We start from the raw sequence: 12,777 nt of genomic DNA on the forward strand, positions 1-12,777 counted from the left end.
CTTGTAGTTTTTCAGTTGTTATTTTACATTTTTTATGTAGTTTTTCATTTGTTATTTACATTTTTTTTCAAGTTAATTTGTTAGGTGTCTACAAGTTAAAAAATTTTATATCCTCATAGGGATATAATTGATCTTTTTATTAATATGTGGCATTATTAAGAAATGCCTTAATATCTGTTTCATCCAATATCTCTGAAACTAGGCCAGCTTTCTTTTCGTATTTGCCTGGTATTTTGTCTTAGAAATTTTTGAGCGACACACGGAATGAATTCAGGTCTCCCATCTAGTGGGTCTGGGCTTTTAAGGAATTCTCAGGGGACACCTTTTTTCTTTTCTTTCTTTTCTTTTTTTTTTTGTTTTCTTCCATCTCAAGCTAAGGCCAAGGCCAGGAAATATTCCTACTGTCTTCTGCAATCAAGATTTTGGTTTGTTTGATTTGTTTATTTGTTTTTAACTTCACCCATTGCAGGTTTCACCCCATTAAAGAAAAGAAAAAAAGCTATGACTGAATTGAACACCTGGGAACACTTTATTTACAGAAATGTACATGGAGGCCAATCAAGACCCTTTAAAGATTTGGGGAGAGGGTTCTTGAAAAGGATTGAATTGGTTACCAAATTATAGAACTGTTGGTTTTATCCTGGTTGGCCACCTTCTTTGAGTTCAGATCTTAATCATAAACATTATATTCAGATTAACAGTAGCATACCACTGAGTGTTCAGGATTCTGTGGTTTGATTTTGACAACCGCTAATAAACATAGACAATAAGTAGATTCTAATAATGACCATGGTTATTGTTTGCAGAAGTGTTAGTTATGTACAGATTGCAAGTCATTACTTGCAGAATACTTCAACCTTTTGGAGGTACAGGCTTTATTTGTAGGAATTGGGGTTTGGGAGGGTGATATCTTTAGCCCCACTTCCCACCTTGTTTGACCTCAAATAGAATCTATGGACTAATTAAATTCCTAGCTCTTACTAGATAAAAATGAGTAGATACTGCATGATTATAAATGTCTAGAAAATACAACCTGTAGCGACAAAAAGGAGATCAGTGGTTCAGGAGAACAGGGTGCCAGGGGAAGGGGTGGGAAAGAGGGTGATTAAAAAGAGTCGCAAAGAAACTTTTGGGTATGATGGTTATATGTTCATTGTGTTGACTGTGGTAGTGGATTCTAATTGTACACTTTAAAATCTGTGAAATTTTTTTATGTCAGTTATACTTCAATATACTGCAGTGAAGCTATTAAAGACAACAGTTCCCTGTTTTTCTGGAGCTTGCATTTTAGTAGGGCAAAGCAAACAATATAGTGACTGCTAACTTTAAAGCAATCTGGGGACAAGACCTGAAGACCCACAAAATATGGCATATGAAAGGGACTGGAATATAAGCTCCATGAGGGCAGCAAGATAATCTATTTCATAATTACTCTATCCGCATTGCCCAGAACACTACTGGGCACCTAATAGGCACACAATACATATTTAATGAATGAAGAATCCTAAAAACAGAACAAAACAAAATCTCTGGCTTTAGGTCACTAGGGATTGGCACATGCCCTCTGAGGATTTACCTTCTGATTTGGAATTTATGGTTGTTTCTGGCCTTAGTTACAGAAACATATTTTTGAATTTTTATCTGTCATTTTTATCTGTTTTTTTTAAAAAGAAGGATTTCTCAGAATATTTAGTCTGTCCTATTATTGGAACTGTGTTGATTCATATGTTGATTCAAATATCTGAACATTCATCAGATGTTTATTGGAGACCTATAGTGTTCCAGTTACTGTGCTAGTCAGTGGATATAACATCAAAAAGGAAACAGACAACAGATCAGTCTTTGGGGACACAGACAATAAACACACAGATGAACAAACTGGTTACTAATTTAATTACTTTGGGGAATAAGGTAATTTGATTAAGGAATATTCCGCATAAGATTTCAAGAAAAAAAAAGATAAATGTATGATTCTTATCAACTTTGACCTGTTCCATTAAACCAAATTGAATTTCCATACATAGCAAGGATATTTGCATTCAAATTTTAAAAATCCAGTAAGAACCTGGTAATACCAAAAGTCAGTGTAAGTCTATCCAGCTGAGTTCCTTCGTATAGAGAAGAACTAATCACTAAGTTGACATGGCAGTAGTTAACATTGCAACTATAAACCCCAAATCAGAAGGTCACATAGATTACAGGAAAGTGGCACTTGCCCAGATAGCATGTGCCAATCCCTGGTGACCTAAAGCCAGAGATGTTTGTTTTGTTTTTAGGATTCTTTATTCATTCAGTAAATATGTATCGTGTGTCTATTAGGTTCCAGGCAGTGTTCTGGGTCTCACAGGTAGATGACACTTAACCAAGTAAGTGAATTCTTTGGAGAATGCAGAGGTGATTACTGCCCCCAAAGGACTCCCACTTGTGAGTTAATTGATCATACCAGAATCTACATCTCCATTACAGGATGATATTTCAGTAATTACAGGATGTACTTTACTATATTATTCTTCTCTGGAATTCTATCTTGTGCACCAAGCATTATTCTACATCCTGGAATGACAGAGCACCTTCACTCCAAGAAGTGCATAGATGAATGTGACATGTAGTGAAATAAACAGAATTATAATTGGTATGACAGAAATATGCCCAGGGTGCTAGGGGAGAACAGGCAGGGAGACTTCCCGAAGTAGGGAGGTCAGATGATGACTGAACTATCTCTTTAACAATTATTATTGATGGAAGTAATTCCTTTTATGCATTTTTTTCATCAGTGATATTCCATATTGTGCTAGTCTTTAGAATTGGCTGATAATACTCAGGTTAATGTCCAAACATTTGTGATACACACACACACACACAAACATGCACAGCATGTAGACATGTGGGTATCATGCAACATTAATATAAATATTTTTATTGTTTTATATACTTTTGTTTTATATTCCACACCAGTAAGATCAAGGAGATCAGGAAGAAGGTATAGGTGTTTCTAATTAAAATTACCAAATCTCTTTGACTTTGTGAATCTAGATTCTTATATAAAAATGCTTCTGAGTTAGTGGTTTCTGTGAAAAGAGATTTTATTTAAAGGCCGGCACATCTAAAGTAATATAAGTTATAGTTTCACTATTTTCTGGAAAACTCTGGGAGTACTAGATTTAAATAATGCTTATTAGTCTCTATAACCAATCAGAAAGAGATTCTTTAAAACAGGGGTCCCCAACCCCTGGGCCGCGGACTGCTACTGGTCCTCAGCCTGTTAGGAACCAGGCCACGTAGCAGGAGGTGAGTGGTGGGCAAGCGAGCGAAGCTTCATCTGCTGCCCTCTATCACTACCCATGGCTCGCATTACCGTCTGAACCATTCCCTATGGCCCCCTGCCCCGCCCCCCGCAGTCTGTGAAAAAATTGTCTTCCACGAAACCGGTCCCTCGTGCCAAAACTGTTGGGGACCGCTGCTTTAAGAGACTAAGTTTTTAATACCCCCTGAAGGTAGGAAAATATTTCATGCTCACCATGAGGTAAGAGCTTTTCTCCATTTTGGATACACAGAGCTTTCAGATACACTTTCGGCTTCCATCCTACAACTTTAGCCATATGTCAAACGTAGACACAAATGCAAAAACTCTGGTCTGTGTGACAAAAAGCTGTTCTTTCCAATGGAACCAAGACATGTTCTTGTACAAAAGCACAACCAGGCAAACAGAAAGACTAATAAATAAATACGTTTGCTGTTGTCTCTCAATCAAGAGAGAATAGAGGCTTATAGAACAATATATAATAGGTCCTTATCATCCCAACAAATATTAATTGCCAGATCATAAAGCCAAACTTCATTGGTCACTTCTACTAATGGTGAATAACTTACAGCCAAAGTACACATCAGAACCAAACTTAGCTCAGTATCAGAAACAAAAACATAGAATTGGAAATTAAAAAATGGAGAAACAGTCAAAAAGGCCAAGTTCTGTTGTCTCTGGGGATTTACTGTCGGAACCAGGAAATCATGTGTATGAGTTTAAACAGCTCATGGATTGTGTATCTCAGGCATCACAGTTTCATTGGCTCTGGAAGGTGAGTCTACCAAGACTGACAAGTATAATGTAAGAAAAAATAAAAGCATGCTCTATGAAATTGTGCAGAATGTACAGGTGCCAGGTGTTTATTTAAATGACTAACAAAAGAACCAATAAGGTGGTTAGCCTAGTTCAGAGAGAATTGGAGAGAGTATTTATAATTGCTGAAAGAAAGAATGTTTAAGATTCAAATTTAGATGCAAAACTGGGTAATGTCTTACAGGGCAATGCAACTGTAATAATTCGCTAAAATAATTTACATTTCTTCCAGACAAAGCTAATATGTGGTGCTCTTGAACAAGAACGATTTATGTTATTGTCATTTTTCTAAAAGTTAGTATGTTAGGGAACCTAAACAACATGAGTGACAACCAGTTATTTACTCATTCATCAGATAGTTAAGAGCACTCTTCTCAGAGCTGAGGATGCCATACAGTCTGTGTTGTTCTCTGCCCTCATGGAGGTTCTGTTCATCTGGCCCTCCCCGTGTATACCTTGCTCCAGCCTTTGTTGCCACAGGGAGAGCCTGGACCTGCCTACACCCTTCTCCCATGTGTTGTAGAAAGATGCCCAGGTATCTGTCAACCCAAATTCATACCGTAGGGGGCCCAGAATATGCTTATCCTACATTTTTTCTGAGGGTGTTGGTAGAAGTTAAATAAATCAGTTGCATAAAAATTTCCCCTGAAATATATTTTTTAAAGCGCTATTAAAGAGAATTTGTATCTCTTAATACTATTTTAAAAGCTGGCTGTCCTTGTTCTGAGCATTGTCTTTCACTTAGAATGATCTGGTTCTGAGGAAAAGGTTTGCTGAAAATTCATTTGCCTTTATTATTCTTCATTTAACTCACTTTTAAGTTTTATCAAACAAGAATTAAAGACACCATGATCACATTTCTGAATTATTTTATTGCTTAACAAGTACTTTGTATTTGGCATCTTCTCTTCCTTCATCACTCTTGCATTTTATCGAGTTTTGGATTTTCTATAAATGTACAAAGTACTGTTTTGGTTAGACATTATCTTAAATAAATTTGGGTGTGTGTTTTTCTTTATGGATCCCAAATAGTGTTTTCTATTTTGGAGGAATTTATTACATGCCTGCTTTCTGTAATGGACCAGTCATTGTCCATTTACTGAAGTGTATCCTGCCATTAGTGGCTTTGTCCTATAAAGCATAATTGATTGTACTTTATTGAAATTCTGTAGCAAAACAAATCTTAACCTGGTTATTTTGGCTTTTGTGGAGTGCTTGTGTGTATCGGCTCCCATTCTTTCCAGCAGCTTGGATCTCTCCATAGTTGGGCATGTTTTATTTTTCCCAGCGTTCAAGAAAATTTCAACATTCTGTGAAGGTAATCTGATCATAAAGTCTACTTTAATTAAACCTATTTGAACCAAATATTGATGTTCTGTATCATTTGGTGGGTAAATTTAAAGAATACTTATACAGAAATACAAAAAAATATTCATCATAAAGCTTTCTCTTTCTTTTTTAAAACATTAAAATGTGTGTTGACTCTTTATAAATTGTAGATGAATACCTCTTTGGTTAGAAAATCTTGGTATTTCAAGTAGTTTTTAAATAATGAAATCTATACCTTCTACAATTGAATAAAAAGTTTAATTATAGGATTAGCACATTGGGTAGTTTTTACATTTAGACTTAATTTTGAAATGTTTTTCATTTGAGTTATTTGGTCCGAAATAAAGAAAACTAAGCCTCAACAGTGTAAAGAAAGTACATATAATTGACTTTCTCACTGGAGAAAGGGATTCATTCTTCTGGGTAGGTTAACAGTCTTAAAAGCTGTGCCTTTGAATTCCTATTTTCTGTATTGGTGTGTTTACATCACAGAGCCACTTTTACATAATAACATAAACATAAGAGAATGAATTGTATTTATTTTACAGTCCTAGTGATGTGATGGAAGTTGGATAGAGTCAAAATATTTACAGATTATCTTTTTTATCCTGTTTGTCATTGAGGAAGAGGTTATACAAAGACAATTAATGCTTCTCTCAAATTTTGCATCTTCAGAGGCGAGGAACTGCTCCACCTCCAATGAAACTGCCGCCTCCATATAAAGCTCCATCTGATGACAGTGATGAAACTGAAGAAGAATATGCATTTACCAACAGTGAGTTCCTTTTCATTATTTGGGGTGGATGCAGAATTTATTATATTATGCTTTAATGATTGTTGTAAATTGTCAAATACAGTGGTATAGCTTCTTAGAAAATGTGCGTGAACATATCTTGCAGAAAAAAAGTTTACATCTCCAAAATTTCTGTGACTTTATTTTCCTAAGTTTTTGTCTTTGACACTAATATAACAGAGTGAGTATCAAAGGCAGCTGGGTGGTGAACTTTTATCTACATTCCCTCCTAGTCTTACTATTTGGTTATGATTACACAAATGCTAAGAAGTCCTTGAAATTGGAGTTTGACCCATGATAATCAGAGCTGAATGTAGATTTTAGGCCTTGATTACATGCCCTACTCAAGTGGATGGTGATATTGCCAATGCAAAATTACAAAGGGCCAACGAAGTCATAATTTTTCCTTTAGATGTCATTTCATGACATCCTTTTGCATTAGTTGTATCAAATATACATTCACATATATTTAATGGAGGCTTTATTTAAAAGAATTTATATATCTTTTATGTATGTAAAGTATATGTAGTTTAGATCTGATTGCTGTTGTGTATGGAATTTATTTTGAGGGTGATGAAAATGTTCTAAAATTAGATTGTGATGATGGTTGCACAATTTGTGACTATACTGAAACCTACAGGATTATACATTTGAATGGGTGAATTTCATGGTTTTTGAAATTTACATATTTTAAAATAATATTTTCCTTCTATAATATAGAAAAGGAGTCTGATACAGAAATTGAAAGAGTTAAAATTCTGGCTCCAGTACTTCCTAGTGTGTGACCTTAAGCATGCCCTCTTCTATGAAAATAATGGTACCTACTTCAAAGGGGTTGTGATGAAGATTAAAATAAGGTGATAAGGACTTTAGCCTGGTGTATTGTGAATCTTCAACGAGTATTATAAAGTTGACTATAACTATATTTTTCTAAATATAATACATAAATAAAATATAAAAATAAATATAACTATGTAACAATTAATAAAAACTTGGTTGTACTTTGTGATTTTACAGAACGCTTTCTCATGCATTTTCATTTGTTCAACAATCTCTGTTGAAAACCAACTGCTTTTCACTAACAGTGCTAAGTGAGTCTTCTGTGAGATAAATGAAACATAGCTCCTTGTTTTCTCTGTGGGGTCACCAGCCTGGAAGGGAGGATACAAAGGCATGGAAACAAAATTTCATAAAGGTACTTCAGTGCCTTGGTTCTCAACCTCTTTGGAAGAGCAACACGTGATGGATACGATTGATACATGTGTGCGTTTGTGTAATGTAATCCCTTGTTTTGATATAGTTATTAGGGCAGCTGCAGCAGAGTAGAGATAGCTTGTTGATTATTCATAATTTCTGGGATACTAGAATGCCTATATTTGCATGGTTGTTAGGAAACCTGGTTTAAGCGTGTGACTAAGATTACATTCTAATCCTAGCTCTACCACTTAGTTGTGAATTCATGGACAAGTTTCTTAACCTCTTCATGGCTCACACTTTGCTATCAATATGGAGGAGAGGGGATGTCTTATAATAATCTGCCTCACAGGATTGCTATGAGCATTAGAGGAAAAAGCATTTAAAGAACTTAGTATAAGGATTGTGATACCTAGTAAACACTCTGGTACCATGTGCCAGGTCTTCATATGTGTTAATAACTCTATCAACATAATAACTTTGTGAGGTCTCTAAATGTACAAATAAAGAAACAGGCTCAGAGAAATTAAGGAATATGTCAAAAATTACACAGCCAATAAATAGTGGACATGGAGTTTAAATCCAGGCACTGACTCCAGAGTTGGTACTGTTTGTCATCTACTCTTCCCATTACTTAAAACATTACTATCCCAGAAATAGGAACAAAGTGACTTGGGGTTATCTAGTGAATATCACTTTGATACCATTAGATAGACAGAGCAGTTCCCCAGAGTTCCAAGACCATGTGTACACGTGTGTTCACAGCACACATTCACAGCGTTAGAGGGGTTCAGGAACGGCATTGATTTACACTGAAAGCTGATAGAGTAAGTCCCCTACATACAAATGAGTCCCATTCTGAGAGCACATTCGTTAAGTCCAATTTGTTCATTAAGTCCAGCAAAGTTAGCCTAGGTACCCAACTAACAATCAGCTTATATAGTACTGTACTGTAATAGGTTTATAATACTTTTCACACAATAATACATAAAAAACAAACACAAAAAATAAACATTTTTAATCTTACAGTACAGTACCTTGAAAAGTACAGTAGTACAGTACAACAGCTGGCATCCAGGGGCTGGCATCGAGTGAACAGGCAAGAAGAGTTACTGACTGGAGGAGGGAGAGGAGGTGGGAGATGGTAGAGCTGAAGGATCATCAGCAATGGGAGATGGAGGGCAAGCTGCAATTTCACTCATGCCTGACGTTGACGGCACAGGTTCTGGTTCCTTGCTGGATTCAATTCTGTCTAACGTCTTGAAAAAAGATCCAGTGATGTCTGGGTAGTAGCTCTTTTTTTCTCGTCATAGATGACACAGTAGCACTGGATTGCATTCTGAATGGCTGCTGCAACCTTTGTGTACCATTCTACATTCGGGTTCTGTGCCTCAAAACTAACAGTGCCTCCTCAAATACAGAAAATCCCCTTGCCACTTCCTGCATCGTGAATCTCTTCGGTTCTTCAGTTACTTCTTCCTCTTGTCTCTCTCCATCCTTTCTCTGGGCCTCCAATTCCATCAGGTCTTGATTAGTAAACTCCTTGTGTTTCACAGCAAGGAATTCAAAGAAGTCGTCCTCTTACAGATCTAGTTTGAAATACAGATACTGTACTACTGTAGTCTATACAGTACCTTTCAGTAAAGTACACAAAAGCACAACCACTTGTGGAGGATGCACACACATGACAATGTACACAACACACGTGAACTAACTTACATGATTGGACATGCAAATGTACGTTCACATCTTTGAAAGCTGGCAGCTTGAAGGTTCATATGTAGGGGACTTACTGTATAGACTTCTAATATCAAATTCATCTCCTAGATCAGCTCGGTGCTTTGTGACCGACTGGAGGGGTGGGATAGGGAGGGTGGGAGGGAGGGAGACACAAGAGGGAAGGGATATGGGAACAGATGTATATGTATAACTGATTCACTTTGTTATAAAGCAGAAACTAATACACCATTGTGAAGCAATTATACTCCAATAAAGTTGTAAAAAAAAATAATAACTCAGAAATAATCTCTGTAATAATGGTACCATGTCACCTACTGAGATAATAAAAATTAAGCAAAAAAAAAAATTCATCTCCTAATTATGACATTTCACAAATTCTCCAGCAAATCTGGGCTGTGAATATGACTTTCCATTCATTTTGCTCCCCATTTTTTCCCTTCCCATTGAATTTTCTGTTAACCTTCTCCAGAAGGGTTTGAACCGTATGGAGCTATGAGGTGGTTCACATTTAAAATGTAGATGAACCTAAAGCCTCTAGCTTTCCTGTATTTCTCCTGATATGGATCTGGTGAATTTTTCTTTGCTCCTCAACTCTTATTAAATGAATACTCCGCTCATCTTTCCAAAACTAAAAGCAAATTGGTTCACTGTTTTATCAGATTCTTATTGTCCCAAAACTAAGCATTTCTTTTTACACTGGTGAAAGTATGATTATGTAACTTTCCCATGGTCCAGGACTAGGAAGTGGAAGGCTGGAATCCAAGCCGTAGGCCTACCAGGAAGTGATGATTATATTAGAGAGATCACCGACGTGAGATACTCATGATTCTAAAGTGTAGTTTAATCTAACTTAGGTGAGCTTTGGCAAGTTACTCATTTACAGAGTTCATCTGGTCAAGAAATACTTATTGAGTGAGTATTTTAGGTGGGCAGACACTGTTTTAGATGTTGGGAACACAGCAGGGAACAAGATCTCTCATTAACTTATATTCTAGAGGGGGAGAAAGCTTATAAACAATAAGATAGTTTAAATATTGATAAGTACTGTAAATAACTAAATAAAACAAGGTAGTGTGAGAATAAATCCCTTGGAGGAGGCAACATTAAGTGGAATGGGTAAGGAAGGCCAAGCAAGGTAGGACCCAAATGACAAGAAGGAACCAAAGAGCTGACATTTTAGTCATCATATTGATCAGATTTTTTTTCAGACTGTGATCCACAGTAACATATATTTTATTTAACAACCGAATATAGATGTGCGCCTACACAGGACACACACACTAACATGCATATATATTTGAAACAAAAGTTTCATGAAATATAACTTACCTTTATAACGTATGAAGAATTTATTCATTTTCTATACTATTTTTTTTTTTTGGCCGCACCACGTGGCTTGTCGGATCTTAGTTCCCTGCCCAGGGATTGAACCTGGGCCCACGGCATTGAAAGGGCTGAGTCCTAACCACTGGACCACCAGGGAATTCCCTCTGTACTATTTTATTTCACTTTTTAAAATGCTGTTAGCAACTTGTTTTTTTTCTTGATCGACTAATGAGTCGCAACCTGCAGTATGAAAACCACAAATCTGTGGTTTTCAAACTTCAGTGTACATCAGAAGCACCTGTTGAGCTTGTTCAAACACTAATTGCTGACCCCTACCCCCAGTTTCTAATTTCTTACATCTGGGAGCACCCAGTAATTTGCATTTCTAGGTGATGCTGATGCTTCTGATCCAGGGCCGACCTTCTGAAAACTGCTGATCTGGATGGTATTAAACTCACGGGAGCAGGTGAGGTAGAGAAGTGTGTATAGACAGCAGCAAGAAGGGAACCCAGCACATGCCTAGCATAAGAGCATCCTAGCATAAGAACACTCTGAGGAGATTGTAGAATTAAGTAGTTTAAGAGAATGTGTTTCAAGAAAGGTTCTGTCACTGAACCTCAGTGGTCAACTGTGGAATGATTCTGAGAGGTTGGAGACAGAATAGTAACCCCTGAACTTAGCAACATGGGGTTGCTGAGGAAGAACAGAAAGAGGATACTTGGTAAAATAACCAAGGGAGTTATTGTTCAGGTTGTTGTGAGAATTCAGTGTTACAGCCAACGCAGGCATGCCTCCTTTTATTGTGATTCACTTGATTGCCCTTCACAAATGATTGTCTCTTACTAATTGGTTTGTGGCAACCCTGCATTGTCAGATGATAGTTAGCATTTTTTAGCAATAAAGTGTTTTTTAATTAAAGTATGTACATTGCTTTTTAGACATAATGCTATTGCTTACTTCGTAGATTGCAGTGTAGTGTAAACATAACCTTTATATGCATTGGGAAGCCAAAAAATTGGTGTGACTCACTTTATTGCGGTGATCTGGGACACAACATCTCCCACGTATACCCGTATAGACAGGGTGTTACATAACAGGCATTTATATTATAGATCACTCATCTTACATAGTTGAACATATGACATTCTAGTGTCTAATTTCCATAAGAAGTCTTACAACCATCTTAATAATGAAAATTTCTTGAACTTTAATTAAGAATTATGAAACAGTTAAAAATTAAGAAACAATATCCACATACATGCTTAGCTGTTGACCAAACTACTATTATCAGACCTGCAGGATTTGTCAAAGGAAGGTATCAGTGGTGCAGAACTTTTTACTTTATGGTATAATCTTTAATACCTAAATTTAAAGCTTGATTGCCCTGTCAGAAGTTTAAGATCATTGAGTGCATGAAATGATCACTCAGTTCACTATCACATGGTGACTTTCTAATCTTTGTTTCTGGCCTTAAACTCATGCTGATATCCTGACCCAAATTTTCAGTTGGCTGTTGGAAAGATGCCATATCTTTATTATCGTTCTTTCTACAATGGATCAACAAATGTAGATGAATCTTCTTTCGCAATCTCTTCTCATATTTGTAGTTTCCTTTGTATTTTTATTACCACAATTTTAGTAACTATATGGTAGTAGCCCCAGTGTATTTAATACCTACTATGTGCCATAAATTCTCCCCAGATCTTTAAGTGCATTCTCAGAAGAGCCTTTGAAAGAAGATATCTCTTCTGCTGATTTCAGCTTCATGTCGCATTATTTGGAAAACCTTGCCCGACTCCTTCTTCTAATACTTATTCCTGTATTTTTCTTTCATCGTATTAACAAAATGTAATTATTTATGTATTTATTAGATTAATCTGTCTCCCTCACCAAATCTCTAAGTTCCATGAGGCTAGTTACCCTCTGTTTTGGCCTGGCACATTATAGAAATTCAGTATTTGGGGCAAATTAATGAAAGAAGGTATGTGACTCGCATAGTTACATGGGGGTGCACTGAAAACCCGGGTGTGCTCCTGGTGCCTCGGAGGTACCCTTTCTCCTGAACTGTACCATCGCAGTTTTAGAGCATTCTGTCCAGAACAGCTTGACATCTCTTTCTCAATATGCCACCCATTACTTTATCGAAAAGTTTCGATCCCCAGGGGGATTTGCCACAGTCTCCAGAAAGTCCTGCTTTGTTCACCTTCGATCCCAGAAGTTAAATGCTTTTATATCACTTGGGTGATTCTAACCTGTTGGCGTTCACTCTTTCAATTAT

The 12,777-nt window shown here is 36.6% G+C and overlaps 1 protein-coding gene across 5 annotated transcripts in view; it reads left to right on the top strand.

The window, feature by feature from the left end:
• Positions 1-12,777, top strand: part of PATJ (PATJ crumbs cell polarity complex component) — a 353,136-nt gene that overhangs the window by 155,873 nt on the left and 184,486 nt on the right. For all 5 annotated transcript variants that reach the window (XM_082616407.1, XM_082616410.1, XM_082616411.1 and 2 more), the window contains one exon: positions 6,122-6,221. In XM_082616407.1, the coding sequence (XP_082472533.1) occupies positions 6,122-6,221 (100 nt within the window). The remainder of the gene's footprint in view (positions 1-6,121; positions 6,222-12,777) is intronic.

This window comes from Mesoplodon mirus, assembly GCF_964341445.2.
Source record: "Mesoplodon mirus genome assembly, chromosome: 3".
Lineage (NCBI taxonomy): Eukaryota > Metazoa > Chordata > Mammalia > Artiodactyla > Ziphiidae > Mesoplodon > Mesoplodon mirus.